The sequence below is a fragment of the Adiantum capillus-veneris genome, chromosome 13 (assembly GCF_014529385.1).
Source record: "Adiantum capillus-veneris isolate H3 chromosome 13, ASM1452938v2, whole genome shotgun sequence".
Lineage (NCBI taxonomy): Eukaryota > Viridiplantae > Streptophyta > Polypodiopsida > Polypodiales > Pteridaceae > Adiantum > Adiantum capillus-veneris.
The window spans coordinates 66,771,130-66,789,053 of record NC_140943.1 but is presented as its reverse complement, the minus strand read 5'-3'; the positions used below and the strand labels follow the sequence as shown (position 1 = coordinate 66,789,053).

General features: G+C 43.7%; 1 protein-coding gene across 2 annotated transcripts in view; it reads left to right on the top strand.

Moving 5' to 3' along the window:
* Positions 1-662: 662 nt before the first annotated feature.
* The window catches only part of LOC147444184 (uncharacterized), a 44,281-nt gene continuing 27,019 nt past the window's right edge, over positions 663-17,924 (top strand). Inside the window, exon 1 of one of the 2 annotated variants that reach the window (XM_086526892.1) lies at positions 663-1,452. In XM_086526892.1, coding sequence (XP_086383018.1) covers positions 1,378-1,452 — 75 coding nt within the window. In that variant the 5' untranslated portion in view covers positions 663-1,377. The remainder of the gene's footprint in view (positions 1,453-17,924) is intronic. The other variant, XM_086526891.1, reaches the window with a different exon arrangement.

Sequence of the window (17,924 nt, the reverse complement as noted above, 5' to 3'; positions counted from 1 at the left end):
GAGCCCATTCGGTTCATGCAGATAGCAAGCATTAAGGATTGCCACAAGAAAAATTCTTGCACCCATGCAACTAAGCTTCGATGTTCAGGGCATAACAACTCTCAATTTTGGAGTCTTTTTGCAACTGTGACAGTGGGTGGCAGATCGACTATGAAGGCTATTGGTCGAGGCGCTAAGCAAGTAGATGTACACGCTTACTATGTTGCTGAATGTCAGACGTTTTGCCTCAGTGGGAGTAAAGAGGGGTGAGGGGAGGGGGGGCGGGGGTAAAGTTTGAATATAGTTGGCCACTCACTCAATGGAAGTGGACACGGGTGTAACAGGTCCAGGTGCAACCGTGTACAGAAATTGTAGCTGAGCGACACACATGTGCAACACATCTCTCTTGTATCTCAATTAGTCATAATTTTGAACTTCTCTCTTCAGCGGAAAAACATATTCTTCTTTCCTAGAGCTTGAATCTTGACATGGCAATACTACCTTTTAAGTTCTGTGGTGGAGGAGGGATAGTCATAGTCAATGAACTGTAAGAAGGTATGGAGGGGGTGGGAAACGCCCCTTGGCAATGGGAAGGGCGAGGACATTCCATACGACGGGCAGGGACCAATGTCCGGGCAGAGCAGGGAGGCGCATATATAAAGGGGGCCTTCATGGGCATGTGCTCATGAGAGATGATGTGAGAGGGGAGAAGTTGTTGCGTTTCCGTTTCAGAACGTTCTCCCCTCCTCCATCGCCGATCCTCCTCTACTCGCAGCACAAAGCTCACCCTCACACGGACGCGCGCGGGCACACGCACACGCACATACATAGACACACAAACGTACCGTCACAACCCCATCTTTCCCCCTCCATCCTCTCCATCGCTACTTCCCTTGGCCTTGATACACCGACATAAGAGTTCTTTCTGCAGAACTTCCATCTCAACCCACTTGCTTCTGCAGTCGGCGCACTTCAACCCTGCATGAGTTCCTCTTCTCCTTCATTCACGATCTCCATCAGTGCTTGCCGTGGTCGCACAAAGTGATCACAAATTCAGAAGAACCTGACTAACCTCCGCCATCATTGCAAGGATCCTTTGCCTGCCCAAATGATTGGACTTTCTTGGGCCTCTGGTTCACCGATTCAGGATTTAGCATGAGATCAAGCTCTCATAAGAAAGGGAGCAAGGGTTTCTGCATACGGTGTTCGCTCCGTTTTACCTTCCATTTGGTTAGCAGCAAGAACCCTAGGTCTTGGATGCATCCACTCTGAAAGAGTGTCATGAAGTGCCTTTTGGTTGCTTACTCCACAGAGACATTCTGTTCTTTCTGTATCAGTTGGATTGGACGGTGAAGTTGGCTTGCAAGTCAGTTACCATCTGCTGATAGGCGTGGTACCATGTCTCGCTGCTATCCATTCCCGCCTCCTGGATACGTAAAGAGTGCTCCATTGGAGCTAGAGTTGTCGACAAAGGTTTGCGCACTCTTTCATGTTCTCTTATAGGATGCAGGATACATTGTGTCGTGTCTTGTCATTGCATGGTTCACTCTTGAGTCACTGATGTCAATTTTGCAATGTGACCCATGAATGTAGGAGCTTGACATTCAAACAAGTTGTTTTCAGCTCTTTAAGAAGTTAGTTCTGATGCTTTATTTGTTGAAAGGGGTTGGCTGCTGTACCTTCCATTCTTTACTAAACTTGAGTCTTGCAAACTCTAAGGTTTATTTTGCCTCACATGTTCACAGACAATTACCTAGAGAGAAAGACATACAATAGGCAAGACGTAATGGGGAACGGGGTCTTAAGTATGACTGTTTTGCATCAGGAAAGTATGGGCAGGCTTATCCTGAGAGGGGCCTCATTGTTTATGAAGTATATTTATATATTTTTAAGACCCATGTTGTTCTGAAATTTGGCTCTGGCATGAACCTCTAGGACGAGTCGTGAAGTGACTCTTGATCATTTGTGTTCATAATGGTGGCGCCTAATGAAGGTCAAAGTCATTGTTAAAATGTTTTGAAAAAATCAATTTTGCCCCAGATATATGTTTTTCTTGATGACATATTTGGCTGTATGAAATAATCATTTGGGAGCGGAAAAAGGGTTGTTAATCGCCAAGATGTGCCCTTAATTGGCATGATGTCTTGTAAACCCCCTTTTTCTGATGTAGAGATTGTGTTTTTTTAATGCAAAGGGAGTTGATTCATGATACGGCTTTTATGGGTTGACTCTGACCCGCTTTTTATTTTTTCATAGTTATTACACAATCAGATATATATATTCATGGAAAGTGGCACAAGTGACATTTTTTTTGTGGACCATTTCCCCTTGTGTTCTCTGATTTATGCACGTCTGCAGATATGTATAATTCTTGGTTATTAATGCAACCAGAGCTTTTGGAACATGAGTTGTTCATCATTGTATGTTACAATTGCTTTGTCTTCTCGCAGCTCATTTTGAGCAAAGAAGGAATGTTGGCTTGGGATCGTTTCTTTTTTATTTGTTTTGAGTTTATCTGTATAAACCATGTCTCAAAGGAATCAATCCTTTTGTGGAGGAATGAGTTTTTGTCACGTGTGCATTGCAGTGGAGCCACGTGAACAAGCTACCGCTATTGGTTAGCATCGGTCTTGTTAGTATAGGTTAGGATGTAGTCAGACACCCTTGTGAGCCTCTTAGAGGACCTGCATGCCGAGACAGGTCAATAGTTGCATACTCTCACTTGCACAATATATTCATAAAGTCACTTAGGCATTTAGACATATGAACAATCACTTAAGTCATTTATTAATTAGTGAACAATCCGAGCATTATGAAGTTGTGGGTTTTTGGCTTGTTGCCCATCCCAGACTTTTTGCTGTATTAAGGTGACCACCATTGGATCATCAGAACCGGTACCCGTAGGGGCAACTAGCGCCTGCAACGCCTTAGCACCCTTGTGTTTGCTGATTGCGAGGACCTGCATGCCGAGACAGGTCAATAGTTGCATACTCTCACTTGCACAATATATTCATAAAGTCACTTAGGCATTTAGACATATGAACAATCACTTAAGTCATTTATTAATTAGTGAACAATCCGAGCATTATGAAGTTGTGGGTTTTTGGCTTGTTGCCCATCCCAAGCTTTTTGCTGTATTAAGGTGACCACCATTGGATCATCAGAACCGGTACCCGTAGGGGCATCTAGCGCTTGCAACGCCTTAGCACCCTTGTGTTTGCTGATTGCATCAGTTTAGACCAACGTTTTTGCATAAGATCAGTACCAGCATTTTTCATTAGCATTCAGGCCTAGTGCCTATGTCTTCGATAGCCTTAAGGCATAACCTCATCATGAAGAACAAAGATGGGCATTAGATACACGAAGATTCGGATCATGAGTACCAAGATCTGCTTGCCTCATATGTAGATAGGAAAGGAGTTGGAGATAGGATCCCTAATTCTCTTCTGCATTCGTATTTGCATGTAGCATGCATCCACTTTCATTGATGTCACAAACTGATAACGTGGCAGTCCCGAGAATTGCGGTTATGTTGATGTGGCAAAGCAATGCGAAAATCTTGCAAATGGCGTTGACATGTTGACGTGGCCGCAGTACGAAAATCTCGCGTTTTGCGCTACCCGTGCCACGTGGCAGGTTGTATGGATTTTCGTGATTCATGCTGGTAGCTTTTGGACGTGAAGCTTTTGAGTTTGCAACCTTTCATGTACTTGCTTTTGAGTTTGAAGTCCAAGTCCTATAAATATGAACCCAGGGCCACTCTTCCACTCAGTTTGAGCTGATGAGCAACTAAGCAGAGAGGACCCTCGGTCTTTGTACTTTGCTCAAGCATTAATATAAAAATAAATATCGAAAGGGGCGCCAGACTTTTGGGGCCAATACCTCTTTGTTACGGAACTACACCTGGCCGTGTCAACTCTCTATTGAAATGTGATTAAGTTTGTGAAGTGTTATAAGTTTGTAAAGCAAGAGAGGCTAGCAATCTCAAGTATTGATTGCCCTTGTAGTAAAACTGCCTTTTCCTCTTACATAAATGGAGCTTTGGGTCATGTAGTTACTGCCGATTGTTCTATCCTTCCTTCGGATTCCTTAAAAGACCTTTTTTCAAGAGGTACTAAATATAGGCTCCCTTCCTTAAACGACTCTTGCCTTCTCAAAGCCATAGAAAAAGGAATTTCTAGTTTCGTAGTAAAGTTTGAGGAGTCTTTAGGAGTTCAAGGTATTTTTACCCATTGGAAGTCTGTAATCCTGAAGAAAGCTTCTTTGAAATTAGCATCTTGCTCTCGGAACGTTTCTTCAGGAAGGAATAGCTTATCTTCTTCTGATCGTGATGCTCTTAGGAAATTTCATCGTGATTTTGTAATCTCTTATGTAGATAAGTGCTCTAATAACTTTGTTGTTACGTGCAAAAAGTTCTATTTAGAATGCTTGTTAGGTGAAGTAAACTCTCAGACTTACAATGATTGTGATCTTTCAATGCAAGAGGTTATTTTGAAACATCAAGACTTTTGTAAGTCTTTTGGTTTCAAGTGCAAGCCTAAATTACCTATTTTATATACCGTTTGGAAGTTCCACAAGAACCCTATAAAGCCTAGATTTATAGCTGCTTCTTGTAATACCTCATTGACCGAGGTTTCCAAATGGCTTAGTTATTGTTTCAAAGCCATTTTACCTAGCGTAAATGAATTGTGGAAAAATATGCTAAATGAAGTAGACGTACCTATCGATTCAAGTTGGATTTTAAATGATTCAGTAGGTGTGATTCTCGTTTTAAAGTTTTTAAACTCTTCAAGAAGCCTTAAGGAGAAATCTTCTCCTTTATGTCTCCAAACTTTTGACTTTACAACGCTATATACGAAGCTAAATTTAGAGGACCTTAAATTTAGAGTCAAGTCTCTTATTTCAAAAGTTTTTGCGTACAAGCTTGAGAAGGATAGGTACAAGGCATTGCTAGTAGAAAAGTTAGCCTTGAACTTTGACTTCTTATGGCTGAAAAATAAGAATGTAGATGTAGACAAAGGAAGAAGGAGATTCACCAAGATTGTAGATAACATTGACATCATATCTTGGTTAGATTTTCTTTTGGACAATTTATATATAACCATCAGCGACTCTCTTTTCAAGCAAACAATTGGTATACCTATGGGTACCAATTGTGCTGTTTTTCTTGCTAATTTCTATCTTTTTACTTATGAGTTTGATTTTATGGAGCGTCTTGTCCTTGCTAACACTTGCCCAATATTTTTGCACAAGTTATGCAATGTAAGACGTTTTGTAGATGATCTTTTTGTCCCCGACGTTCCTTCTTTTCAAGATTTTATGTACTTGAATTCGAGTTCTTTAGGAGGAGGAATTTATCCCAAGGAGTTTTGTGAACTTAACTGTACCACAAATAGTGATTGTTGTGCCTTTTTAGACCTTAAGATTTTTCAGACTCCCTTGGGATTAGAAGTAGATATCTATGATAAGCGCCTTGAACCAGAATATGTCAATCTAAAAATCATCCGTATGCCTCACATTTCTTCGAACATTTCTCTTTTAGCTAAGTATGGTGTCATTTGCTCTCAACTATTTAGATTTTCTCGTCTTTGTTCTAGTAAATCTATTTTTGTTGCTCAATCTTGCCATCTTATTTCTTTACTAGTTGAAAAAGGATACTCATTATTCAAAAGAATCATGAAAAACGTTCGTTCATTTTTGCATTGTAGTAAGTTTATTTTTAATGTTTCTTCCTTTGGAATGTTCAAGATAATCAGTAGTAAATTCAATAGAAGTGGAGAGCTAAAAAGCCCACTTATTGTTTGACTTAATCACACCTTATGCTGTTGTTTTGATCTTTAGCGCTTCTAGTATTTTTAATATAGCTTGACAAATGCTAGCCTTTATCATGGCTGAGTATGCCCATCACCTCCGAAGGGTGATAGAAACTCATCTCGTTGGGCATTGACGACGTGAGTAGGGATGTCATAGCTGTTGTCCAAGCTATGCATGATAAAGGTGATAATCTTATTCTTCCTGTTTGGACAAGTAGCGAAGTTGAGATCACATATTGTCAAGTTTGGTTCTTTGCTCTTCGTAGGTTTGTAGTAGTATTCATTTTTCGATTTCGTATTTAGCTTACCTGAGGACTTAAGAATGTGGCGGAGTTCCACCCCAAGAGAGCACTGGCCCCAAAGCGTGGCGTCCCTTTCAGTATTTCTTGATATTGCCTCAACTTAGTACAATCTTGTACTCCTTTGCTTTGACCTTCCACACGAGGGAATGTGCAAGAAGAAGAAGAAGAAGATTGTTTTAACGTCGTAGGAGACTATCCCAAGAGAATGAGCCCATGGCATACATTTAACGGCCCTAGGCCCATGAAAAGCAGCTCACATGAAAAGCTTTGAATTCAAAAGCTTTCGGTTCAAAAGCTGCAAACGCAAATCACGAAAATCCGTATACTTGCCACATCAGTAACGCAATTTGCAAAAGTCCGCGTAGTCTGTCACGTTATGAGTTAGCGTGAAATGCGGGCGTTTGGACAATTGCCACATCATTAGTTTTTACGCTAGGTCTTCTGAGTGTACGTGTGGGTACTTTATTTTTAGGCCCCATCGAACAGGGTCCCATAAGTTGGTAAGACTTTATTATAAGTTGTTGGTTCCACTCGGTGAGGATAAGTTGGTGAGAACTCTTGCTTCTTCTATTGCTACTAGGGTTTAGGTCCCTCTGTTGGGATCGGGAAGTTGGCTCAGGTCTTCAGTGGCTTGAGACGTGAGCAATTTGTGACACTAGTAACTTGAATGGTGTGCGTTTACATCGCAACAATACCTACGTCCGCAATAGTCATAAGTTTGGAGGAGTTTTCATTGGTTTATGCATCCACAAGTATTAGAAGCATTTAACATTAGAAGTGCAGAGAGCATCCACAAGAAGAAGTTCGGCAGTTGTGTCTCACCTTTAACAGGGCGATGTCATGTCTGCATTGTACTTGAGCTGCGTGGACAAACTATTGCTACGATTAGTATTAGTTGTAGTAACCCTTGTGTGCTTCTTAGGACGTGCATGCCTAGACAGGTAAGTAGTTCCATACCGTCACTTGCATAGTATATTCACTTAGGCATATGAACAATCACTTAAGTCATTTATTAATTAGTGAACAAGCCTATCATTATGAAGTCTTGGGTCTGGCATGTTGTCCGACAAAGGCCTTTGCAATCTAAAGGTGACTAGCACTTGGACCTTGAGAACCCAATACTGGTAGGGGCATCCAACGCCCACGACACCTCAACACCCTTACGTTTGCAAATTTCATCAATTCAGCCCGTCACAAATGTGTGATGTGGCATGCCCCACTTGAGAGCCTTGCCGAGAGGACAAGGGGGTTTCAGTTTAAAAACTCTTAACCCGGAAGAATTATAACATGTGGCGGAGGGGCCTAAGAGGTTAGGGTTTTAAAATCCTAACCTTGTCCAACTTAAGAAGCACCTCCAAAGGGCCTTAACCCTAAAGGAAAAAAACATAAAGGTTGATCGGCTGATTCTGCGATTTTCGGGCTAGTTGTCTTGTGGCACTGTTGTACAGATTTTACGATGGTTGCAGATTTGGAATTACGCAAGCTTTTTGGTGCAGATGCTTTTGGTGCCAACTGCTTTTGAACCAAAGCTTTTGGGGTTCTGCTTTTTGGTGCTAGACTTTGGGGCCAATCTCTTTGGGCACGGAACTATGTCGGCCGTGTCAACTCTCTCTCTCTCTCTCTATTTAAGTTCAGTGATTTTGAAGTTTTTTGTTCTTGTGTTGCTATTGATTTCTAGCTTGGATTGTCTAAGCTTGTAACAGAGCCACTCCACTCCTATGTCACAGATTGCCTAGATTGAACAAAGTCACTAATTTTTCCTTGAGATTTTAGGGATATTGACATGTTGACAATATTTTACGACTTTATGAACATATGTACATTGAATTGGAAATTCTAGTGCTTCAAGATTTCTATTTGGATGAGATGGTTGGATAGTGATGTGAGTGCATCAAGAGTTTCAAAAGGATGAGATGGTTGCACAAGGATCTAGGTGCATCAAGAGTTCTGGACTAGATGAGATCGCTAGATTGAATGATTGAAACACAATGTTCAGTGTGAACTAAGTGTATGATTTTGTGAAGTGCATGCTCTGTGAATGTACTGTCTTATGGGGATGGTTGTCACGTGCACATGGCTTTGTGTGCCACGTGGACATGCTTCATCGACTTCCAGAGCCAATTTTGCACCTATCCCTAGATAGGAGTCTCCTAGGAGGATTAGTACCGACAATTTTGTGAGCCTATCCGCAAGACTTGCAATGTTCGGACCTATCCCTACATAAGAGTGTCCAGAATCCTAGGAGGATTAGTACCGGCAATTTTGTGAGCCAGGTCGTATGACCTGCATGTTTTGGAACCCTCTTGCATAAATGGTTTGTATTAGGGTTTTGAGATGTTACACTTCGATGGGCATCTGACATGACGTGCATCAACATATAGGTCTAGGTTAGAGGAAGCTGTCGGTCCAGTCTGTTCATCAAATGGGTCACAGAAAAGTGAGTTATCGTCAGAAAACTCCCATGCGTGCACATGTAAGGTGCAACGGAAGTGAATGTTGAACTTTGCTCAAGATGAGTGCTCCGAATTGTGCTCAAGGATTCCTTTTACTTACGGAAGGGAGAGCCTTCCGTTCCTTTAGTGAGAGAGTGCAAGTGATCACAATCAAAGTGGGTAAACACTCTGAATGAAGGTACTGAGATTGAGAGACAGAGAGAGAAGAATACGACACCAGAATGTTGTCAAACCCTCCTCCGAAGGCCCCACTCTCTATGGCGAGAGCGGTCTACTATTGATTGCACAAATCTCTACAATGCAATAGACTTGGTGACGATGTCGACGACGACGAGACGGCTGAAAACTGAAAACGCTAAGGGCTGAAATCTGCAAATCTTGTATCTGCTGAATTCTGACTCTATGTCGGTGACGACGGCGATGACGATGCGCTGAAAACGCAGATGCTGAAATTTGCGAATAGCGGGCTGAATTTGCAAACGCTGGCTGATCTGACCGTGCAACGAGGATCTACTGCGGGAAGGTGAGATCAACGAGGTTTGGGGGCTGTACTGCGGTGTCTATATACGCGGATGCTCTCCGCTGATCTATCGCCGGGAATCTGCAAAACGTTGAGGTTGATTTGCAATGCAAAACGCTAGGCTTGATCTGCTGGAAACTGCTAACGCTAGGGCTGATCTGTCGCGGGGGAAATGATGCGATGAAGATCTGCTACCGCAAGGACCATGTCGCGATGTCGTAAGGCTGGAATCTGCAAAACGCTAGAGCTTTAGGCTGATCCAAAAACGCTAGGGCAGATTTGGTGCTGTTGCTGAAAAACGCTAGCAGAGCTTGCAATGTGCAAAAACACTAGGGCTGATCAGGTCTTCTTGTTCGACTTGGCTGAAAATCCTGTGTTCTCTTGCCGGGAAGTCTTGCTGAGAAGGTGCACTATTGGACACTTGGTCTTTGCTGCCTCTTTTGCTAGAAAGTGCTAGTGCTAGGTTTTCTTATATATTGGCTTGGCTAAATTGCCCTACCCTTTTTCCCAACGAAGTCACTTATTAATAATAAGTGAAAAATGGCTAAAATAGGGAAATTAGGTCTGTGCACTGTAAAATACTCCTGATGGAATCTGATGGTAATTTGATGATCATGCTGTGTGCAACCGAAGGATATGCATCTACCCTAAGTGCCTGGACATGCACGGTTTGCGAACAGACTCACAAAAGTGCCATAACACTTCCTAAGCTAACTGAACCCTTGTCGCTTGTCCACGTACATATAGGGTTAGATGTGCACATGACAACACATTTGCACATTTTCCTTACATTGCACAAATTTCCCAACTTGATCTAAAAAGTCAATGTAAAGGAGACCCTCACCCTAGCGTTTTCCTCACAAGTTGGGAGCGCTATCATCAGCTCAGCAGATCAGCCCCAACATTTTATACAACAATAAATCAGCCTGGCGTTTTCAACTTTTGACGCATCTTCCTCGCCGTAGATTGCTTGGATCTGCTGACTCTATCTTCCTTGCTGCAGCCTGCCAGCCCTGGACCTTGGGCAACCCATTGAGCCAGTCCTCGACCATTCCATCGTCGCATTGAGTGCTCCCATTGCTGTTCATCATTGGCTATTGGCTCCATCATCATTTGCGTTTTCAGCCCTACTTTGCGTGCCAGATATGCTGCGTTTTTGTAGCCAGTTTTAGCCCTTTGTTCCTCTCACTTCTGGAGCATAAATCGGCCCCAGATCTACCCCTTGGTGGCTATCAGCAACCCTTCATTGAGATGGCTCCAAAAGTGTATCAAATTAGTTCTAGAGGTGCTTCATTTTGAAGAGTTACCGTATCAATATTCTCCATTGAGTCAGTAGTCATAAGAGGTATTGCATGTGTGTACTTCCCATTTATGCAATCAAAAGCAAATACCACAATGGCAACGGTGTGGGAGGGTTGATTGGTACCCCATTGGGTCTCTCTCTCTCTCTCTCTCTCTCTCTCTCTTCCTCTACACATTTCTACTACCTCTCTTATCCTCTCTCTGTAAGGAAATAAAACCATCATTTGTGTTAAGTAGCCCACATTCAAGCAAGGAAAGAAGTAAAGATTTGTGGAAGTGTAAAGTCACCATTTCAATTCTGTTGCACCTCACATTAGTATTAGAGCTTTGAAGGTTTTACACTAATTCGCTAATCTTTGAATTTTTTTCTCTCTAGGGTTTAAATGTTTTTGTGTTGCAACGTTTCGCCCAAGGTCGCTTCTCTCACTCAAGGAATTGCAAGACTTGCCATTGCGCGTAGGATCGTGTGCCTTGAGCGTAGTAATGCAGACGTTGTATATCGGGGGCTACAATTGTGGGGTGCCTGTGATAGGATAGTTGACTTGGTATGCGCGCTTGACCACCTTGACATAAAGAAATTCTAGCATGGATATTTGCAGTCATAACTTCTTCGACATAACAGATTGCATCACTGAAGACATGCATTGGAAACATGAAGATGCTGATTGCGAGTATCAGGATTTGTTAGCGGCCTACGGCTAGGGAAGGGGCCATCCATATCAACCTATTAACTTTGGAGTATTGGCATTGTTTGAACAATTATCTCTTCCATTTGCTAAGAGAACCCCATCATTCCAGAAGAGGCATTGCATGATGCATCATCATCGATATGTACACATCTTTGGCAGCACATCGGATCCACACCATGTGCACCTTCTTAGCAATCGGTGGCCATCAATCCGGAGCCAAAAGGTTCCGATCCTAGGCAACATTCGCGGGACTTTGCAGGCATCGTGAGCCTACATTGGCAGCCACATCCGTTGCAGAGACTTTAGAGCTTCCATCATACGTCAATCTATTTGAAGCCCCAAGAGGAGCCTCTATCTTTGAAGAGTTATTTGGCGGGTTCATGAGACATTGTATAGAGGACTTGCCATGGTTCGTGGGAATTCCAAAGGACATATCCATCTTCATCTCTTATTTGGCATTGCTTTGCCTATCTTTCCGCATAGGGACAACATATGCTGGTCGGTAACCTTCATGGGCATAAGCGTTGCTCTACGTGCATCCATCCTGTTTGCAGTTTGGTTCACACCATCCAAGTTGGGGTAGCAAAGGCACTGGCCGGTAACCAACAAGGGAATTGTTAATCTAGGAGACATGTTTGCGAGTAGATGTATCATCACTATCCCTATCTTTGGATATTTCCACGTCACCCGAGGGAGCCTCTTTTTCAAAAGTAGCTATGGAGGACATCATCTAGAAGGCCATTCATTCGAGACCATCTTATCATTTATGGCATGCATGGAGTTCGGTACCTGTACCTCACCTTAAGCTGGAGGGGATGTCACTTGCACATGGCTCTGTGTGCCACGTGGACGTGTTTCATTGACTTTTAGAGCCAATTTTTCACTGATCCCTAGATAAGAGTGTTTAGAATCCTAGGAGGATAGTACTGGCAATTTTGCAAATGATGTTACACTACCGTGGGCATCTGACATGACGTGCATGTAGGTCTAGGTGCGAGGAACGTGTTGGTCCAGTCTGTTTGTCAAATGGGTTACAGATTAGCGAGTTTTTGTCACAAAACTCCCATGCGTGTACATTTGCTCATTTTCCCGACTTGGCACAAATTTCTCGACTTGACCTAAAAAGTTAGTGTAAAGGAGACCCTCAGGCTAGCTTTTTCGTCATAAGTTGGAGTGCTATTAGAGATCAGCTCAGCGTTTTGTATCTGCTTGCCGTAGCATTTTTGGCTCCCTGTCGCAGATCAGCCCCAACAACAGCAAATGAGCCCTTGCTCGAGATTGCTTGGATTTGCGGAATCTTCCTTGCTGCAGCCCGGACTTTCGGCAGCCCATTGAGCCTCTCCTCGGCCCTCACTGCATCAAGTGCTCCCATTGCTGTCTGTCATTGGCTCCATCATCGTCTGCGTTTCAACCTTGCTTTGAATGCCATATCTGCTGCGTTTTTGCAGCCAGTTTTCAGCCCTTCATCTTTTCACATCGGGAGGGCAAATCAGTCCCAAATCTATCCCTTGGTGGCCATCAACAACCCCTCAATCTGACGGCTCCGTAGGTGCATCAAATCAATCCTGAAGATGCTTCAATTTGAAGAGTTGCCGCTGCGACTTTCCCCATTCAAGTCAATAGAGTTTGCATTTGAGGTATTGCATGTGTGTACTTTCCATTTACGCAATCAAAAGCAAATACCGCATCGACAACAGTGTGGGGGCCCTTGAGAGCATTGGTTGGGACCCATCTCTACTCCTCTCTCTCTCTCTCTCTCTCTCTCTCTCTCTCTCTCTCTTCCTTTACATATTTCTACCTCTCTTTATCTCTCTATTCTCTATAAGGAAATGAAAGGAACCATCATTTGTGCTAAGTAGCACACATTCAAGCAAGAACGAAGTAAAGATTTGTGGAAGTGTAGACATTCAAGCAAGAAAGAAGTAAAGATTTGTGGAAGTGTAGAGTCTAGATCTTGTCACCATTTCAATTCCACTGCACCTGACAATCATCATGGCTTGAAATGTGAAAAGAAAAGATATGAATTTGATAGCAACAACGAGATTTAGTAGATCAAGACATCCGCGACAAGATCAGTGTGGTGTGGATGTGATTGCTAAATTGTTATAGTTATCATGATTTGTATCTGAGACCCTCGATAGAATTGTGATCAAAAGACGGAACTGAGATCTGATCAGTGACTGACTTCTTTGTAGAAGTGCTAGATTTGTGGAGTCTAATACATAGGTACATAGAGTCAATGTCTACTGAAGAAAGTTCTGTCCTTTGGCTTTTTGCAGCGTTATCACGAGCGATTACAATTCTTTCAGGAGGGGGGAATGTCACAAGTTGGTGATGTGGCATGCCTAACTGGAAGGACTGGTTGAGAGCACGAGGGATTAGAATTTAGAAGAAGTGCAGAAGTTGTGGTCGAGAGGGGCCTAATAAGGGGTTATGATTTTAAAGATCTTGAAGGACACCGGCCATTGGGCCTAAAACCCTACAAATATAAAAGCTTGAAGGGGCTCATTTCTGAAAAATGCTCTAATTGCTATGTGGCACTACTGGCAGATTTCCGTGTTTTGTGCTAGCTGTAGATCTAAGATTTTCGCAGGCTCTTGAGAGTAGGTGCCTTTGGGATCAAGTCCTTTTGGAAGAGAGCTTTTGGGACTCTGCTTTTGGGCATCCCATGTACGTTTATAAGTGCCCGAAGGGCCACTCTTCAGAGAGAATCTGGTTTGTAAGGTGCAGCGGAATGAATGTTGTATTTTCTCAAGATTAGTGATCTATATTTGCTCAAGGTTCCTTTTAGTTCTTAGGGAAGGAGAGAGCTTCCGTCTTATGGAGAGTGCTATGATCACGAACAAAGTGAGTGAATATTGTGCGTGCAAGTGTATGAGACTAAGAGAAAGAGAGAAAAGATATACGATGTCACTAGCGTGTGACTACTATCTATCCTTTTTGTTGATTTCTTTCTTATTATCTATTTACTTTCACTTTTTGGAAACACCCCTCGGGAAATCTAACTGCCCTGCATTGCATAGCTAGTGTGGAACTGTTCAGAGGGAGTCCAGGCCTGAGGGCAAGAGAGCACTAAGGTTGGACAAGGACTATGGTTAGCCAAGTGGGGTCATTGACTAGCCAAAGTGGAATCCTTTGCTACAGAGGCTACATTTCAGTTCTGGATGTGGCCGAAGTGTACAAAGAGGGTCGGATAACCTAGAAAGATACTATGGCAACATCTCCTAAAATTTAGGGAACTGCTATTTTGGGACCTGAAAATGTGTTGGCGTCATTACCTCCGGAATGACAAGGGGAACATTTTCTTACTCTGCCGTGAAGTCAACTGGGCAACCGGTTGGGAGATTTTTAGGCGGCAACCCCGAAACGGGAAAATGCTTGTAAATGTGCCATGTGGCACATTCTAGTGCAGTTTCTAATGCAAGAGAGAGTTGGCTCTGAATTTGAAGAGAGGAGGGGCCGTTTTGCAGAAATTGTCACAGGTTAAGAGCTATGGTGTGCTTGCTTTCCCTCTTATGCACAGTGCGGTGCCAGGAGTGATGCCCTGCACGCTACGCACTGCCCTCTCTCTCCCCTGTGGCAGTATGTTATGCCCCTCTAGTGGGCTCTTCATTTGACCAATGTACAGTTGTGTGGGTTCATGCGCGATTGCCGAGGCAAGAGCCTCTTGTAGAGGTACTGGATTAGCTAGCAGCTAATCCCCCCGCAGGTACAGGTGAATTCGGAGAGGTTTCACGCCAGAAATCTCGTCCGATTCAAAGGGCAAGTAGCCCTATAGGTGCGAGAGCTCGAGGACTTGCTACGGATGCGACCGGCACGCGAAACGGAGCCCGAAACAGTGAATTACAGCCTGCTGTGTATTTTTGCAGGTTTAGGGTTTTGGCCCTAAACGAACCCTAATACCCCCAGGAGGTTCGGGGACGCAAGGGGACCGCTGTACAGGCGATCTGGCGCATTTTCAGGGCTGAAAACAGAGAATTCAGCGTGCTGCAGATTCTCGCCAGGTTTTGCAAAGTGCCCGTATATGTCGGGAAAGTCGGTCAATGCGTGGGAATACTGATTGTGAAGGGTTCTAGCACAGTTATGTTGCCGAAATCAAGCCAGAACAGTCAAAATTCAGCCAAGGTTGTGCGGGGCAGCTTGGAAAGAACCACAGCGTATATTCCCTCTTTTAAACAATAAAGAAATACTGAAAGGGGCGCCTAAATTAGGGGCCAATCTGGTGTCGGTCTTCTCATACAGGTGCATTCTAGCATCTGTATCCCATTCCCCTCTCTTGTGTCACTATAGCACAGGTATAATAGACGACTAATAATGGGTGAAAGCTAAATCAAGGTTTGAAGTAAAGTCTACCGCCCTTTTTGGATTGAACAGGCCGGTTTCATGGTTCCATCGACAGGATTAAATCACTTTTTCCCATAGAAGTGAGCCTTGGTCAGTTTAGGCTTGAAGACACATGGGATCATAGACCAGACACAGGGAATAGCAATTATGGCTGACAGACCAGATGATGTGACTGAAGAGGTTTCCTCTTCACAGGGTCAATAGACACATGAAGTGGGTGAGTCCTCAAGACCACCACAGACAGATGACGAAATATTGAGGACCCAGTTGGCTACTGCCGTGGCTATGTTCACACAAGTAATGCAGAACCCGAGGTTTTTAGCCTTTCTGCAACCTCCTGTTCCGTCTCAGCAAGTTGGGTCACTGGATCATATTCAAAAGCCTGTTAAGGCTCGAGCACAGGTGATTCATACCGCACAGTCAATGGAAACACCTGTACACTTGACGGAGAACATGCAGTCTCCACAACCTGTGCCTAAGGTGCAAGAACAGGTGGCTGAGATGCTAGTCTTTCAAGCTGTACCAGTTCAGCCCGCCACCTTTCAACAGCCTATAGCTGATTCTAATGGGCAGGGAAGCAACCTACAGGCTATGCAACAGGTCTTCCCACCACCTTCAGTACACCTTGGCTATTTTGGAGGTGGATCGGTATTCCAGAGCATGGCTGGTCATGCACCTGGAAATCAGTTTTACACGCCAGGAACAGTGTTTGGGGGTGCTCAAACGATGATGCCTAACCCCATGTATGGTGTCACGGGCATGCTACCAGGGTTTCAGAGCACTAAGGGCCAATTTGGGATGCCACGGGCAAATTTTGGTATGGCTGGAATTACAAATCAGCAGCCAAATATGGCGTTTCCAGGTCAACTTAATAGCGGCCAAGGAACACAGATGAACCCTAATAGTGTTCCCATGTTTCAGTCACTTCCATATGACAATTTAACGTCGTTGGAGAGGCTAACTCCGTACAAAGAAGGTGGCAAAGGTGTGTCTTTCACGACCTTTACAGGGTTGGATCACAGGAAGAAGGCTCTCTCATTCCTCCAGCAGTTTGACAAGGCCTATGCAGGGGGAAACTTTACAGAGGCTTCAAAGGTCCGCAAGGCAGCCACTTTCTTGACAGGGAATGCGGGATAATGGTGGACAACTTTATTGCTTCAAGGGCAAGCTTCGTCCACATGGATTTACTTCACGCAGATTTTTGCAGCAGCATGGTTATCTGATGACTTTGAAGCAGACGTCATGATAGAATGGCACCAGCTTAATGCTGCCAGTTGCAGAAATCTGGATGATTACAATCGGAAGTTTTGGAAAGCTCTACTTCCAGTAACTTCTTATAGGTTTGTGCCATTGACAGAACAGATTGAAAAATACTGTTGTGGCCTACCTAAAGGATTGAGAAAGTACTGTACGAAGACAAAAGTCACTACTTTGACGCAACTCATCGAGGTAGCAAACACTGGCAATGGTTTGCTCAAGGGAGAAGATTGTGAATTTAACACTGGCGTCAAGGCAAGATCAGGCAAGAAAAATTCAGCCAAGAAGCACGTTCCCAATGAGGCTCCTAAAGGGACTCAGGAGTCGGCCAACGCAGGGAAAGATAAAGCTACGGCTGAATCAGAAAAGGGACCAGCGAAGAAATGGAAAAGACGTTTTCCTCGGAAGTCAGAAGAGCAAAAGAAGGTCCTGAGGACAGAGAACAAATGCTTCATCTGTGAGCAGCCTGGCCACATTGCTTACAATTGTCCTACAAAGAAAAGGCCAGCTGATTCTGATGACAAGGAAGACAAGAAAGGAAAGAAGCCCATGGCTGGTCTAGTGCCAGATATGGTGGGCGACAAGCCAAATTCAGATGCAAGTGAGCTTTGCAGAGCATGGGGAAAGGTCAGGGATCAAACAATGCTTATCTTCTTTGATCCAGGTGCCAAAGCCAACTTTATTTCCCCAGAGTTGGCTTCAAAGTTGGGAATCAGACCTGAAGAGATGGGGTATACAGCAGAGGCAAGTTTGGCATGTCCTGGCCATACAGAGGCTGTGACGCCCATCATTGGAAAGTTGCGTCTACATATCCAGTCCTATGTAGATGCTGAAGAATTTTACATCATGCCACTCGACGGATGTGATGTGTTGTTAGGTATTCCTTGGTTGTTTCGTGTACAGGGAATCATGGATGCCTACAACAAAAAGATCACTGTACAGAGCAGGGGAAAGACTCACATTCTGGATGTAAAGCTTAAAGGGGAGTCTATTCCCACTGTATCAGCTTCTGCTATTACTTCTGTAATGAAAAAGCATCTTTCTGCGTACTTGGTTTTTGCATGTGAAGTGTTAGATTGTGATGAATCAAATTTATGTGTGCTAGATAAAGAAAGGTCAATGTTTTTACAACAGTATAGTGACTGCTTTTCCGATTCATTACCGTCTCAATTACCGCCAGAGAGACCCGAGGACCATGCGATAGATTTGGTGCCACGCAGTAGCCCACCAAATAAGCCTCCGTACAGGGTTAGTGCGGCTCAGCA